The following is a 16,487-nucleotide window of genomic DNA, read 5'->3' on the forward strand; positions in this document are numbered from 1 at the left end:
GGCAAGGGAAGAGGAAGTCGGAGAAAAAAGCCAACAGGAGCGGAGGGGCAGGGAAGTGGACAAACATTTAAGAGGCAAAATGAATGGAGCACTAAATGCGTATGCCAATGCCATTTCTCACTGAGCACAACTGGCTTGGGTGCTTTCCTGGAGGGGCTGACTAATAGGACGGAGGACTAGAATTATCTTGAAGAGGGAACTCTGGCCACAAAGTGTGAATGTTCCAGGCAGGGCAATCACAAGTACCACTCAAAGCCAAGAGGTGCTCCAAAGGTCTTCTTTAGACTTGTATCCCAGCGACACCCCAGCCGCACTGACACCTTTGCCGAGCTTAGGTTCCCTCCCACAGCCAATTTCATTACTTAATCGAGTTTTCCAAGTCCAGTTCAAAGGGCATTTTAAAGAAGACCTTCCTCCCAGCAGTCCGTTCGGGTCTCTCCCTCTAAATTACACATTTCCGGACGGCACAGACTGAGCGCTCGTCGTCGTGTCCCGGGAGTCCAGCGAAACGCTCTGCAAACAGCATACAACCCACAAACTTAGACAGCCAACTTCCGGAGTGTAGCAACCTCTACGCCTCACTCTAACCAGCCCGGCCCGCCGGAAGTGACGCGTAGGGAAAGGTGCACTTCCGGTCTGCAAGGCTGCTTCCTCATCCCGGGCCCGGCTTCTCTGGTTTGCTGTCTCTGCTGCTCTGGAGGATTCACGCGCGGTAAGGAGCTACGATGGCGCCACCGGTTGTGGTGTGCGGGCCTCGTGGCCGCCTCTGGCCGGCTAGAGCCGGACTCGTGCGGGAGACGCGAGGACAGAGGTTGGGGGACAGTCCGATCGCCCAGCTCGGCTCTTGGGATCAGGCCCAGGGTGCTCGCGGGACGCGCTGCTGGGGGCGGATGGGGAGAAGCGCAGCCTCCCATACGGAAGCATCTGTCCAGCCGTCCCGTGTCACCCTCCTGACCCCCGAGTTCCCATCCGGTCTGTCAGGAGGAGGATCCGCCCTCTTGGTGACAGTCACCGGGGACCAGCGCGCTGTAAAGTGGCTTGCAGCGTCACTCACAGGCCCCGAAGGCATGCTGCAGACTGCTGGTGCCAGGGCATTGCACACAGGCTGCCCTGAAAGTGGCAACTCCCGTTCTTTGATTGTGTCTGATGTTCTCATTCACCGAAGAGGAAAAAGAAACGTTCTCAGGATTGCTAGGTAACATGCAAAGTAAACTATGCAGTTTTATGTTGGAGCCAAATAATTAGGCTCAAAGCAAACGACTTTAAAAAACATGTGCGCATATATACTTGAAATGAAACCTATTTATGACAATAAATATTTATAAGGGTATACAAACAAGACTTCTTGGTATGAAGTTTGTCTTACAATCTGAATCATTGAAATAGGATAATTGAAAATTACTCAAAACCATTGGACTGCAAATGACAATCACCCTCATCAGTAAGAGAGAACTATGGTGTGACTGCAAACACTTGTTATACTGCCTTGCTTTATAAATCTCCCGGGAAGAGCTATAAAGTCAAACTTAAAGGACAAGCCTTTTGTATGCTTACTAATGTGCTTTGCAGTTTGTTGAATTGAAATGGCAAACTAAACAAGCAGATTGGGAGAAAGTAGCCTGAGGTTTAAAGATAGGAAAAGAAATGGCCAGGAAAACGCTAGGATTTAGGAAGACCACTCCCAGAATTTACATGTGATTTTTAATTTAAAAAATCAAGTTTTGGGCCGGGCGGTGGTGGTACATGCCTTTAATCCCAGCACTTGGGAGGAAGAGGCAGGCGGATCTCTTGGAGTTCGAGGCCAGCCTGGTCTACAAGAGTTAGTTCTGGGACAGGCACCAAAGCTACAGAGAAACCTTGTCTCAAAAAAAAAAAAAAATCATGTTTTGGCAAGTTACTTTCTAGTTTTAAGCAAAGATATATGCCTTTTTCTTCGACTGGAATGGAACTTCTCTGATCAGTGCCAAAATTATTTTAGAAAAATAACTTTGCGGTGTACCATGTGTCAATGCAGATACCCAGATGAGGAGTTTTCATGATTTAAAGTTTGAAATATGAGTATTTTTATGATAATGACCTGTCTCTACATCTTCAGCTTTTAATTAATCCAATACTACTTGTTCTTACCTTGCAGATTGGTAAAGTGCCTCTGCCGAAACCATGACCAGATGGGCTAGAGTGAACACCTCAAATCATAGGAGACCCTTGTCTGCGACATCATGGGAGGACATGAGGGGGGGATCTGCAGGGAGTGCAGACCGAAACCTTCCAAAGCATAAACAACGCCAAATCAATAGGCTGTCCCTTCAAAATGATTCCCCTCAAGCAAAACATAAAAAGAACAAGAAGAAAAAAGAGTATTTAAATGAAGATGTGAATGGATTCATGGAATACCTAAAACAGAACTCGCAGGTGCTTCACAACGGACAGTTGATAGCAGCAGACAGCCAGGAAGTACGGGAAGAGATTGCAGTGGCCTTAAAGAAAGACAATCGACGGGAAGAAAGACGGTTAAAAAGACAGGCAGCAAAGAAAAATGCGATGGTGAGACCATTATGTCGTTAACTCCTTTGTGTGGCCAGAAACTGTCATTCATCTACTCACAGGATACACATTTAAACAGAGCCCAGTTGCTGCTGTCCTAGGGCAGCTTTGTAAGGCTTGTTCCTTACATCATGTATACACACATACACATACACACAATTATACTGGTTAGTTGTTGTAACAACACTACACAGATGGTTGTATTCCCATATTACAGGCAGAAAACACAGCAGCAGTCTGTCCAGGTTAAGTGACTTGCTGAAAGCCTCTTGGTTAGTGTTAGAGGTGAGATTCGAACTGAATTCACAACCTATGTTGGTCCTATCCCTGTCTTAAGGTAACACCTTTTCAAATAGCTGTTGAAAAAAAAATACTTTATACTATAAGTTAAAAATGGTTCTTTTACTTGGGGGAATGGCTGTTCTTCTGCTGTCACCCATAAAATATTCATTCACAAGGAGAAGTTCGGGTCCCTGTAAGGCCCTCTACATGAAAGTTAAGGAATCATCAAGAAATGTGTTTGACAATGCTAGGTTTCCGAAGGTGAGAGAGTGGACTCCTCGGATTTGGTAGAGGCCAGGCCCCTTGACTTCATAGCCAGTGCTATGGCTTCCAAGCTCATAGCAATCCTGTGGCTGGGATGGACCATGGTTGTGTGCCACCATGCCTAGCCAAGCCATGTCTGTGTGTGCACATTTGTGCTCACGCACATGTTTGTGTATGATAGTTGTATGGGTGGCTGAAGTTACTGGTGTAGGTCACCATGTCTAGCCAAAAGCCATTTGTGTGTGGTGTACATGTGTAAGTGAGCAAGTGCATATGTGCACACGTGTGTGGAAGCCAGAAGACAGCATCAGGTCAGTCTCAGGCACCATCCACCTTGATTTTCAGACAGGGTCTTTTTTTTTTTTTTTTTTTTTGCTGTCTCTCACTGTCCTGGAATTTTCTAGTTAAACTCTACAGGCCAGCCAATAGGCCACTTGCCTCTCCTCTCCAGTATTGGGATTCTAAGCATGTTTTGCCATACTTGATTTGTTTGTTTGTTTGGGTTTTTTGTTTGTTTGTTTGTTTGTTTTTTCTGGACAGAGTTTCTCTGTGTCACAGCCCTAGACTGGCCTTGAACTCACAGAGATCCACCTACTGCCAGGCTCACACTTTCTTCTTTGGTGTCTGAGGCTTGAATCAGGTTGTCAAGCATGTGTGCAAGCGCTTTATTGACTGAGCCTTCTCTCCAGCCCTAACAGACATTTTTGAAAGTACGTTTTATTTATCTTCTACCTTGTGTTTTTTGTTTTCTTTTCTTTTTTGAGAAAGAGTGCCACTGTGTAGCCTTACCTAGCCTAGATGTGGCTATGTAGACCTACTGGCAGTGAAGTCACAGTTGGCTGCCTACCTTTGCAACCCAAGTGCTGGAATTAAAAAGTGTAAAGAGTTTGAGGCCAGCCTGGTTTATTAACTGAGTTCTAGGACAGCCAGGACTGTTACAAAGAGAAACCCTATCTGGGGGAGGTCAGGGCGGAGATAATAAACATCATACCTAAGTGTAAATCCCTGATTTAATTTGATGATGATGACTGAAAAATAGATTCTTCTCTCATACAATATATCCTGACCACAGTTTTTCTCCCTCTACTCCTCCCAGCTCCCCTTCACTTCCTCTCTCCCCAAGATCCACTCCCCCTCCATCTCCCTTCAGAAAAGAGCAGACCTTCAAGAGACAACAACTAAACAAAACAAAATAAGATATGGCAAGACAAGGCAAAAACCCTCATTGAAGCTGGACAAGACAACCCAATAGGAAAAGAGTCTCAAGAGCATGTGGAAAAGTCAGACACACCCACTCCCACCATTAGGAGCCCCACAAACACCAAGCTAGTATCTGTAACACATGCACACACCTATGCAGGTCCCATGTTTGCTGTTTCAGTCTCTGTGAGCCCATACAGTGGCCCATGTTCTCCTGGTGTCCTCCATCTCCTCTGACATCTCAGTCTTTCCTCCCCCTCTTCCATAGGGTTCCCCACTCTCTGATGTGAGGGACCTGATGGAGACTTCCAATTTAGACCCTCTTTCTGCACATGTCTTACTGTGGGACAAATAAATTGTTACTTTATGTGTATGGGTATATTGCCCACATGCATGTCTGTGAACTAGGAAGCCAGAGGAGGAATCGGTTCTCCTCAAACTGAAGATACAGACACTTGTCAACCCTCCCCCAACCCCTTTGGATGCCAGAAATTGAACCTGGGACCTCTGGAGGATCAGCAGTGCTTTTAATGTCTATCCAGACCTAATTCCATGTTTTTATTGTGCATGGTTGGTTGTAATTGTTTTCGAAAGGAGACATTGGTTATCATAATACTAATTAAGAGTATTTTGTGTGCACATCAGCCATGTAGACAAAAATTTCAATATTATTTAGTATAATATATAAATCTTTAAAGTCTTTTCAATTTAAGAAAATAGTTGCTTTTATTTAAGTGGTTTATTTTTTAAATAAAACAATTAAAATTAGGGATGGTGGTTTTTGTAGCTTTTTAAGTCCTGACTTATTTTTGTTTGTGGTTTAAATGCCACTCTGCTGCTTTGGGCCATTTTCCACTTAAATGCAAGGTAGATTGTTAGAGACATTGGGGTATTTTTGTTGTTATTGTGCTTTTTTATTTGTTTGTTTGTTTTGAGATGGAGGCTCTTTATATAGCCCTGGCTGAACTGGAACTAGCTATGTAGACCAGGCTAGACTCAGACATAGGGTGATTTCTTGTCCATGTCTCCCATGTAGTGGAGCTGCGGACATAAGCCACCACACCCGGCCTCTGAATGACTTGAAATGTTTAGATCTTCCATAGTCTGCAGTTCTCAGAAGTCTGCAGTCTGGGTGAAGTTTTGAATAACCAGGTGCTCTTTAGTCAATGACATCTCCGTGTAAGAGCAGTGACTAAGCATGACTGCCATGTATTCAAAGTGAGATGGATCTCCTCTTCCCACGGTTTATCTGTTTGCTTTTCATCTTAATACTTCCACCACTTGTACCTGTTTTGGATGCTAGTTCTGACCCCCCACATACTACTGTTTGGAGCCAGTGTCAACCACTGTTTCCTGGTCTCCAAGTTTCCTTTCCACTGACTAGAGACAGCAAGTCAGAGGCGATCCATTGCTCTTCCTCTTGTGAACTATTGGCTGTAACAGGAGTGCAGTCTACCATGCCACCAGGGTCTTCTGGCCTCACCAAACAGGCTGTGACTTCACTTAACACTTCTCGTCCATCCAGTCCCTCACTCCTGCTGAACAAAACTTGGGCCATCGCATCATGATACTCAGAAACCTGTTTTTTCAGACAGGGTTTCTCCGTAGCCTGTGGAGCCTGTCCTGGAACTAGCTCTTGTAGACTAGGCTGGCCTTGAACTCACAGAGATCCACCTGCCTCTGCCTCTGCACCACCATCTCCCTGCAACCCCATCATATTTTTATGGACCTTCTGTCTCTAAAGAAGCAGAATCAGGCAGTACCGAGTATGCGGATATTCATGGCCTCGTTTTTTGAGGCAGTCGACCAGCATAAACCTGTTCATATTGGCCACATCAGAGCCCCCATTTTTAGGAGACTTTCTGTAACAGGATTTTTCAGGTGACCTTTTCTTCCGGACAGGGTTTTTCTTTCATGGGGTTTGTCCAGCTGTTCTGTTATGTGAGCAGTCATCTATTCTGATGATTTCCTGACCTCCCTTGTTCTTATTGGTGACATTAGACCTGCCCTGGCGAGGCAGAGCAATGGAATGGTTCATCCTTAGCATCATGGGTCTCGGATGCCATCATCTCTTAAATACCCACACCTTAAAGATACTTTGGTGCCTCCCAGCACTGTGAACCTTGGCTCCTGGCCAGCTCCACCCAGCCGTTCGAATACAGCCACCTGCTTGACCTACCCAGATAGCTTATATCTTGTGATCTGAGTCATAGTGGAGACACTGAACCCACCGTCATTTAGCTCTGTGAAATTTAAAAATACAAGCATTAATCTGAGTGATTTTTTTTATAGCTATTGTATGACTTCTACAGAGGCCCCTCCCCAAACATACTCTTTGTTTTCTGGTACAGGCATCCTTAGTAAAATGTGTATGATCCATATTTGTTCAATTCATAGGAGTAATTGCCTCTTACGAAACCGTTTATAACCCTGTGTGTGAGACTAATGGATTAATGGGATTAGTTATGAGAAACACTGTGCTGTAAGGCTTGTGATCATTTGGGGATATGGAAAGTACTTTCTTCTACAGATAGAAGACTATGTGTTGTTGTTGTTTTTTTTAACTTTAAAATGCAAAATAAAGATAGCTTTGATGGGAGAATTAGTAAAGGCAGGAGTGTAGTTTCACCACGTGGAAACTGATTTTTTGTTTTCACAGATATGTTTCCATTGTAGAAGGCCTGGCCATGGAGTCGCCGATTGCCCAGCTGCACTGGAAAGTCAGGACATGGGCACTGGCATCTGTTACCGCTGCGGGTCCACAGAGCACGAGATGACAAAGTGCAGAGCTAGCGTGGACCCCGCTCTCGGTAGGTACGGGAAGGTGCCCATTCAGTAGCCACTGTGGTAAAAAGATATGTTCACAGTATTTTAAAGTAATGTAAATTGTACAGCTTATCCTTATACACAGTATATTAATGGGAACATTGATTCCTACAGGTGAATTTCCTTTTGCGAAATGTTTTGTCTGTGGAGAAATGGGACACCTATCCAGGTCCTGCCCCGATAATCCCAAGGGCGTCTATGCCGACGGTGAGTACCATCGCCCCCGTGTGTCTGACACGTATACATCACTCGGAATTATGATCAACTGGATCTTCTCTCTAACTGAATTATGATCAACTGGATCTTCTCTCTAACTGAATTATGATCAACTGGATCTTCTCTCTAACTGAATTATGATCAACTGGATCTTCTCTCTAACTGAATTATGATCAACTGGATCTTCTCTCTAACTGAATTCTTGAGCAGGTGCAACCTTGAGTGCCTTTACCAAGTACTGTTCTGTCTGGGGTTATTTCAGTACTATGGTTTAACTTATTAATAAACCAGAGAAAACCTAACGAGTATTTCTCAAACTACTTGCTTCAGCATTATTTGTGAGAATATATTAAATATCTGTTGGTGTTTAAGCAAAATAAAACTGGAGAGGTTTTATCTCAGATTAGTAAAAGATTCAAAAAGCTGCATTGCATCTTGTCTCGCTAGCATGCTGTTCTGCTCGAGTGTGGTACGCACTGTTCTGGTTTGTGGTGATGTTTGTTTCTGAAGTTTCTACTTATATAGACTTTAGCTTCGTGGAACCTTTTTGTCTTTGACTCGGTGTCTTAAGAGCCTGTAACTAGCCCTGCTGTGTCCAAAGGCCTGCAGGAGGAATTCGTTGTCTGTTAACACAGTGGCTGGTGCCAGAGCATCCTTGGCGTCTCTGTGTCCTGTCTTGAGGTCTTTCTCCGCGAGGTCCAGAGGAAACCTGTAGCTGGTGGGGTCAGCCTCACTGCCCCTCCCCAGGCGCAGGTCTTCGGCCAGGTCACCTGTACAGTAGAATTAAGGAAGCTAGATTTCCTCGGCTCTGAGATGCATTCTTTTTCATTTTTATATCTGAAATCGAACTGTATCATACCATTGGTGGGCGAAGATATGTAAAGTAGTGAATGACATACCTTACAGTCAGTGATGTGTTGCAGGATATTTGTTCGTACTGACACTCCCAAGACTGCTGATAAAGTTAATCTTGAATCAGAGGGTGGAGTCAGCGACTAGTGGACTGAAATTACCCATAGAGGTAGGGAGGACCCAGGGAGCTGGATAGAGAGGTTCACAGGAAGTAGTAGGGAGGGACTTGGATATTTGGCTGAGTCTTTTTGATCTGGGAAGTGTGAAAAGGCAGGTTCGACTGATCATTCCTCTATTGCTCTTTGGGTCTATCAAGTTTTTACCTCAATATCTGTCTCCTGAGTTTTTATTAATAATAGAAGAGTTTAAGTAAACTCATCAGTGGTATCTTAGATTTGCTTGGGTATGGCCATTATGTTTTAAAGTAAGTGCATTACTCAAAGGCCTCTTCTGTTTTCACTGTGGCATGAAGAAGTTAATCTTGAATCAGAGGGTGGAGTCAGCGACTTGGAAAGTTGACTTGGGAGCAACAATGGCTTTGCGTGGTGAGCCAGATTGAGTCGTTGTTGCTGGTATTTTAAAGCAAGAGGAGCTTATCCCATACGTGGGAGACAGGCTTGTGTCCTCTGGGGACATCTTCACATAAGCATGGTTCTGAGAAGGCCTGGCTCTTATGTGGAAGCCCCATGTGGGAACCACATGTTGTAGCTCACCATCCTGGAATGATGCTTAATTAGACAGATGGGGGTGTTTTCTCAGGCTAGCAGGACTGGCAGATAGAAAGCATGGAAACAGATTTCTCTTAAGTAACCACTACCCCATCTGACCTATCTAGTAGAGCAGCAGTGCTTACCTTTTGGGGGGCCACTGCTTGCTGAGAAACTGATAGAAACTGGGCATCCTCCTGGGGCGGGGGATGTGACTGTATATAAGTTTTGTTTCTTGGCGAAGGCTCTACAGCTCGACTGTCCTTGAGTAACCTCTAGAGTTCTGTGTCACACAGTCTCGGACAGGTGACTTCTACCATGTTCCTCTTCTCCACTTCTCTCTCGAAGATCAGGTACAAAGCAGCTGCTGAAATTCGGGAGCAGCGAAGGAGTTAGTAGCAAGTGTGACGGTCCCCGCCTGGCTTCCTGACTCCAGCTTCCTTTACAGTCATCAGCGATGTGAAGACCCGAAATTGCTCATCGATGTTGCACACACCGTGTCGGGATGATATAGACTCAATGACTCTGTTCTTCTACTAGGTGGCAGCTGTAAACTCTGTGGCTCTGTGGAACACTTTAAGAAAGATTGCCCTGAAAATCAGAACTCAGGTGAGTTCCTGGGCCTCCATCTATAAGGGTATTCCTCTCTGTGCTCACTGAGTTCCATTATCAATAACTCAGAGAGGCACCGTTGAGAGCTGCTTTTGCACTGGGACGGTGACCTCGCCAGGCCCGAGTCCCTGAACATCAGATCTTTCCTGCGAGCTGGTGAGCTGCAGGACTGTATAGTGAAAAACATCTGCTCAGAAATGGAGTTAGTTGTATTAGAACTTACTTTGTTACTTAGCAAAAAAGTATCGATTCCTAAGATAAAAGTCAAATACGGAATTAGTTTTCAGCATTCATAAGCCTGAGTGTCCTCATGTGCTTTGCTTTGTGTGCTCTAAATGATGGTGAAGCTGTTAAACTTATTAAAAATGTGTTACCAACGCAGCATCTGCCTAGTGCTTATTTTCTTGTGAAATATTAGCCTTGATCATTAAAAACTTGTAAATGTTCACTGTTACATGCTGCAGACATCTAAGGAAGCAGAGGACCATTATTCCCTTAGTGTGCCAGGATTAGAATAGAGATGATCTGTGTTAAAGAAAGCAAAACGGGCTTGGGCAGGTGGCTCAGTGGCTTGTGGACCCGAGTTCAGTCCCCAGAACTAAGTAAAAGGCTGGTGTGGTGGTTGTGTGCTTGTAGTCTCAGTACTGGGGAGGCACAGAGAGTGAGTCCTGGGACTTATTCATAGTCATTATTCATCCCTGAGTCTCCCAAGTCTGACTTTCTTGCCCTAATGTTTAAATGCAAACCCAGGAGTTGTTGTTTATAATCTTGTCTAGAAGGAGATCATCTTCATATGGTGTAGGCTGTGAGATTGAAATGATGAAGTGGGATTTGAATTCTCTCTACTGGGAGGGTTGCCACTTCCCAAATGATAAAGCTGACAAGCAGATGGTGTATAATTTCACAGGTGGGATCTTGTGCATTTAAAACTAATGCCTCCTAAGTCTTGCTGTTTACGGGCTCTTGGAATTCATTGACTCTTCAGTGATGAACTCTGGGAGAGAATGAAGGAGCTTTCTCATCAGTTTGTGCATTGCAAAGTAGCTGCTGCATTTCCCTAATTGGGACGAGAAATTGCCCGCAGTACTTGGAAATCAAGGGTTCTAATCAATTACAGAATTGCTCACTTTCCTGCAGCGATGGGGGCTTCTCTCCTTGTGATTATGCATGTCAAAACTAGTTCCTTTGCTCAACTGATACCACTTTAATGGAAGCATTTGATTACTATTGTGTTTATATCTTTTTTTCTTATCCCTCTGCAGATCGGATGGTCACAGTTGGTCGATGGGCAGCGGGAATGAGTGCCGACTACGAAGAAGTCCTGGATACACCCAAACCACAGAAACCAAAGACTAAAGCACCCAGAGTTGTTCATTTTTAATAAGAATCGGTACTGCTGGTGACTACCACCTCACTGTTACTTTCCAAAGTAGGCCTTTACAGTTAGAGCTGGCTTCCTGTGGAGGTGAACCTGTGTTATAGACACCACCCTGACCTAGGTGAAGTCAAGTTGACTGTATTCTGTCCTTCAAGGAGTACAGGGTGATTAATTGTACTTACTCTCTAGACTCTGTGTGTGTGTGTGTGTGTGTGAGAGAGAGAGAGAGAGAGAGAGACAGACAGACAGACAGACAGACAGACAGACAGACAGACTGTCTGTAGCCCAGGTTGGCTTTAAACTAGTAATCCTGCCTCAGCCCTTGAGTGCTGAGATCACAGGCACGTGCCTAGGAACATAATTCAACAGGAAGAGCTTAGACCTAACTAAGCACCTGTACACTTGGCTGACAGCTGTCTCTGCATCAAAGTTGACCAGCCCTAAACAAAACTCACAGCTTCAAGTTTGTGAATAAGTGAAAATTTGTTTTTCTTTTTTCAGAGTATCAGTTTATTATAATAGAAATTTATTTATATATTGTCACAGAATCTGGAATTTTTAGTACCAAATAAATTTTATCATCTGTTTGTCTATGTTGAACTGGCCTTTGTTCGCTGCTCTCGCTCTAGAGTCCTTTGCAAACAAGGTTGTTTGTAAGTCTTAGTAGAGATAAGCAGGGGTCTGTGTAGTTTTGGTTTAGTTTTGGTATAAAGAATTAGAAATTAAAATGAAAGAGTGCCCCAGCTTCACAGCTCTGTTTTGCCTTCAGTTTTTCAAGAGGGGAATTCTAGCCAAAAAGTCAGTGTGCTATATTCAGACAGTGACAGCACAGCTCGTGCATCAGACGGTGACGGCACAGCTCCTGCATCAGACAGAGTGACGGCACAGCTCGTGGATCAGACAGTGATGGTGACGGCTCAGCTCGTGGATCAGACAGTGACGGCACAGCTCGTGGATCAGACAATGACGGTGACGGCTCAGCTCGTGGATCCTACAGTGACGGCACAGCTCGTGCATCAGACAGTGCTGTGCTGTAGATGAGTCAGGGTGTGATGGAAGCATCACCGCAGTAGAGTAGGAACACTAATCAGAGACCCATTAGCTTCTTTGTCTGATTTGATGAATATATGCATATTTAATACCCGTATTCCACAAGCCCTGCCACGGCCATTGTGCAGTATAATGGAACAACTGGTGGTTTGTGAGTTTCATTTGAAATTTTACCTGATTGAAGCCATTTGTAACTAAAGGAAGCAGCTGTGATTAGTTACTGATGCTGCCAAAGCTAAATATTTACAAATAAGAAAAGAAACATTTTCTCTGTTTTCATGTCTGGCACAGCTTAGCAGTTCAAGTCTTAATAGGAGCTGTCCTTTTATTTTCAGTGAGGGAAGGACTGAGATGACAAAACAGGGCTCGGCTCCCAGAGCTTCAGGAGAGGAGTGTGCTTGAACCCTGCCGGAGCAGGTCGGGTGGTAGGAGGGGCTGATAGTGAGCTGAGCGCTGCTGGAGGGGAGGGGCAGTGAGTGCTGCAGGGGAGGGTGGGAGGGGGATGAACGCTGCTGAAGGGGGGGGGTATGTAGGGAGGGATGGTGAACACTGCTGGAGGGGGAGGGGCAGGGAACACTGCTGGGGGGGACAGTGAACTCTGTTGGAGGAGGGTGGGGGCGACTCCTCCCCGCTCACAGGAGCGGGGGGAAAGCGTGTTCTTTCTGAGCAGTCCTCACTGCCCCAGTGCTGGTGGCCAGTTTACCTTCCTTAGCTCTCTTGCCTTCCGTCAGTGTTTTACTCTGTCAGGGAGTGCAGGCAGTACAAAGAAACTACAGGTAATGAGAGCAACGGTCCACAAGTGCACAGGAGCTGCAAGTCCTGTCCCAGAGGCAGGAACGACAGGAGACCAGGGTGATTGGACCGTTCTTGAGCGGGGAATGCTAGACAAGGTTGGCATTGATTTTGTCTGCCCAGTATGTGAGCTCTGCTTGTTCTCAGGCACTGGGATTATGGCAGTGGATAAACATGGCCATGCATTACAGTCAGAGGGACTGAAGAGTAAAGCCGAATTAGAAAAACTGCCATGCCTGACTTTTACAGGGCAGTGGGGATGTAAACGCAGGTCCTCATGCTTGCACAATATGTTTTATGTGCATAATATATTTGTGTGTGTATGTATATGTATTTTTGTTGTGTTTTGTTTGTTTTTTTGACAAGAGGTTTCTCTGTATAACAACTCTGGCTGTCCTGGAACTCGCTCTGTAAACCAGGCTGGCTTCGAATTCACCGAGATCTGCCTCTGCATCCCAAGTGATGGGATTAAAGGCATGGGCCACCACTGCCCAGGTATCTGTGTATATATTGTGACATCTAGTTTAGTGTTTTTGAGGGATTCATGAGTGTGTGAACAAGTAGGTCTCTGCATTTATATCTGTTTCTTGTGCCTTTTCTTGGGCTCTTTTCCTTCTGTTTTTTTTTTTTTTCCTGTTTCAATGTGATTTTTTTAATCTTATTATGTGAGGGAAAAAATTCAATAAAAGGAAAGATGAAGAAAGAAAATTTAAAAGTATTATAGATGAGACATGTCAGTTGCAAAAGAAGAAAAATTCACTACCTCATAGTAACAGTGAAAGCCAGGAGACAGCGCACGACATCTGTAATGTGGGAAGTAAAACCTTCATTTTAGAACCCTGTATCTACTGAAATTATATGTAAACAAGAACAAATGAAATAGAACACATCACCAAAAGCTCTTCATTAAAAATCCTGTGTTTCCCTTTGAGTAGAAGTGAGATTGGATGAGGAATTGAGCACAAATCCATGAAAAAAGAGGGCTAAGAGCCCACCCTGGGTGCTGGCGTGAGGAGACCCAGCTTCTAAAGCTACCTTCTACTTCACCTGCCCACCATAGCACGTGTGCCTCACACACACACATAATACATGGAACCAAATTCATAAGAGAAGCCATCCTGGCATGAGAGCAATACCTTGGAATGGTTGCTGCTAAGAGTAGAGCTAAGGAATAACATGGATGTCCGCTTCACCCTGAGGGACGTGTAGCAGCCGCTCTAGGTGCTGATGGTGACTTGGAGCTGCCTCTGGGAGACGTTTTATTTGGGCTCACCACCCGAGAGGAGACTCCATCCTGGCAGACAAGGTGTGGTGGTCAGAGCGTGAGGCAGGATATGCATTTAGGAAGCAGAAAGTCTAAGAAGTGGGGGCTGGGCTAGAAACCTTAAGGTTCACTCCCTGTGATCCCCTTCCTCCAGCTGTGCCCCACCCCAGAGCCCTCCCTAGCTAGGAACTAAGTGTTCAGACGACCTGAGCCTAAAGGTACCGTTCACATTGAGACCACAACAGTGTGTAAGCAGGAGTGTTCCAGTGAGCGGATTGTTTTTGTGAAGACGAGGTGCAGAAGACTTGAAACTTCCAGGCTTTAGCAGTAGAATGAGGAAGCTGGGGGAGGTTAATCTATCAGACAATCCACTGAAAATTAGAATGTACACAAATACTGGGGATCCAGCAATGAACAAAATAGAAATCCTGGCTTTAGTAAACTTTATGTTTTGATTGGGGATGACAGAAATGTAAAAGTGGCTGAAAGTGTGTAAGTTAGACAGTGGTAACTACTAAACAGGAAGCCTAGATGCGGCGTGGGGGTCCTGAAAGGTGAGGAAGGAACATTTTACATGATATTGATACAAAGGTCAGAGAGAAGGAGGCAGCAAGCCTGGGGTCTCCGAAGGGGTAAGAGTAGACCTTGTGTGTACCGAGGTAGGAGCAAGCCCGATGGCTGGTTAGCAGCAAAGAGGTCAGTGTGGCTGGGAAAGGAGTGAGGCGTGCACTAGCCTGGGAAGGCTGGGTGTGAGGAGGAGTCCTATCTTCTAAGCTGTATCCCCCAGTGTCTACTGAGGAACCATAGACCCTCAGAAGCGTGCAGCAGTGCGCATCTCTTTAAAGCAACTGCCTGTGAGTCCGAGGACTCGCTGGGCATGTTCTGCAAGTCTCACAGAGGAGGGTCTGCAACCCTTAGCCATTTGGTTGGGAATCAGCTGGTTTAAACTGGCCTCATTTAAAGCTAACGTAGTATACAAGTCTCTCTTCCTCTTCCCAAACTGGCAGCCAACCCTGATCTGTGTGTCTCAAGATAGTGGCCAAGATGCCAAAAGGCAAGGTCATTCGCAAGGACACCCTACCAGCCTTGGCTACATCATGTCTGCTGGCATTCTGTTGAGGAATTACACGTGTCAAGGAGAGAGTGACCATTTCCGAAAAATAAAGGAGCACACGGGCCCTTCAGAGGTGCTGGCCTCTGCTGTGCTGTGCAGGATAGTTCATCCTAAGGGGTGTGGCGGGATCAGATGGGGTCTGAGAACAGAGTGGAGGAGACAGAAAAGAGGCAGAAGGTGAGTGGTGTCCACACGAGAGAAGATGGTTTAAGTTGCTGTGCTAAAGGTGATTTAAAGTAGTCAGGTTCTGATACTATTTTTAACAGAATTGATCAGATTTGCTGGGTGGGGGGAAGGGAAATATTTGCTGTGGACAGGAAGCAGATTGAGTGTTATGGAATATTTAACTATGCAGAGATGTGTTACATTTGTTTATGCTGCAATTGTTTAATTATGTAAAAATATGTTACTGTTTTACTTTGCCTGCCTAAGGCACCTGATTTGTCTAATAAAAAGCTGAATGGCCAATGGTAGAGGAGAGATAGGCAGGGCTGGCAAGGAAAGAGAATAGATAGGAGGAGGAATCTAGGCACAAGGGAAGAGTGTAACACAAATTCTAAATGATTCTATCCAGAATCAGATATTGGGGTAAATACTGAAAGATCAGAGAAGTAAAGGAGCCAGCCACTTGAGAGACCTTTTACTTCTGAATCCTCAGACCAAAGTGGGCAAGATCCTGTCTCCATGAATCCTCAGACTGAATGCCCGAGCTCCTGTCTCCACCTTCCTGGTGCTGGGATTAAAGATGTGTGACTCCCAAGCACGGGGATTAAAGGTGTGAGCCATCACTGCATGGCTCTGTTTCTCTTTTAGACTGGATCAGTGTTTTCAGGGTGGCCTTGAACTCACAGAGATCCCTCTGCCTCTGCCTCCCAAGGGCTGAGATTAAAGGTGTGTGTGTGTCACCACTTCCTGGTCTCTCTGGCTAACTCTGACTTTCAGGCAAGCTTTATTTGTTAAAGCACAAACTAGTTAACACCATAGGAAAGAGAATGAGAGGAGAGAACAAGTAAGAAAGAAAAAAAAAAAGATGCCAACCAGCTTAACACAGAGTAGAACATGCAGAAAGAAAATATGGTCCCAAGGCAAGACACAGATGAAGAGAAACAGGTTAAGTTATAAGAGCTAGCAAGAAACAAGCCAAGCATTCATAATAAGTCCCTTCGTCATGACTTGGGAGCCTGCTCCAGGCTGTCTTAGAGAGGCTGACTTTGAAATGACAGTGTCTTAGTGAAAATTTAGGTATGTAGTTAGCTGTAAGGGTCGGTACAGGCTAAGACCAGATGCAGAAGTGGGAGTTACTGATGGACAGACAGCATCAGAAACCCAGAGATGGGTTGATTGACAGGAGTAGAGACCCATGACAACGCCGACATTCGCCTTATA

General features: G+C 45.1%; 1 protein-coding gene across 2 annotated transcripts; it reads left to right on the forward strand.

Moving 5' to 3' along the window:
* Window positions 1-313: 313 nt before the first annotated feature.
* Window positions 314-11,468, forward strand: Zcchc9 (zinc finger CCHC-type containing 9). Of its 2 annotated transcripts, none has more exons than XM_050153886.1 (6): window positions 314-712; window positions 2,135-2,544; window positions 6,950-7,100; window positions 7,231-7,323; window positions 9,432-9,500; window positions 10,766-11,468. In XM_050153886.1, exons 2-6 carry the CDS (start codon window positions 2,161-2,163, stop codon window positions 10,882-10,884), a joined length of 816 nt encoding a protein of 271 aa, XP_050009843.1. In that variant the 5' UTR covers window positions 314-712; window positions 2,135-2,160; the 3' UTR covers window positions 10,885-11,468. The 2 variants fall into 2 exon arrangements, with proteins under 2 accessions (XP_050009843.1, XP_050009844.1); XM_050153887.1 differs by lacking the exon at window positions 314-712 and adding an exon at window positions 1,052-1,195.
* Window positions 11,469-16,487: the final 5,019 nt, after the last annotated feature.

The sequence above is a fragment of the Alexandromys fortis genome, unplaced genomic scaffold, assembly GCF_014885135.2.
Source record: "Alexandromys fortis isolate MF-2015 unplaced genomic scaffold, M_Fortis_MF-2015_v1.1 scaffold_79, whole genome shotgun sequence".
NCBI classification, from domain to species: Eukaryota; Metazoa; Chordata; class Mammalia; order Rodentia; family Cricetidae; genus Alexandromys; species Alexandromys fortis.

What these genes read in the sequence shown, in the direction of transcription:
- Zcchc9 (XM_050153886.1), top strand. Translation starts at nt 2,161, where the DNA reads ATGACCAGATGGGCTAGAGTGAACACCTCAAATCATAGGAGACCCTTG. An exon ending in CAGCAAAGAAAAATGCGATG is followed by an intron (nt 2,545 to 6,949) that starts GTGAGACCATTA and finishes TTGTTTTCACAG; the next exon opens with ATATGTTTCCATTGTAGAAG. An exon ending in TAGCGTGGACCCCGCTCTCG is followed by an intron (nt 7,101 to 7,230) that starts GTAGGTACGGGA and finishes TGATTCCTACAG; the next exon opens with GTGAATTTCCTTTTGCGAAA.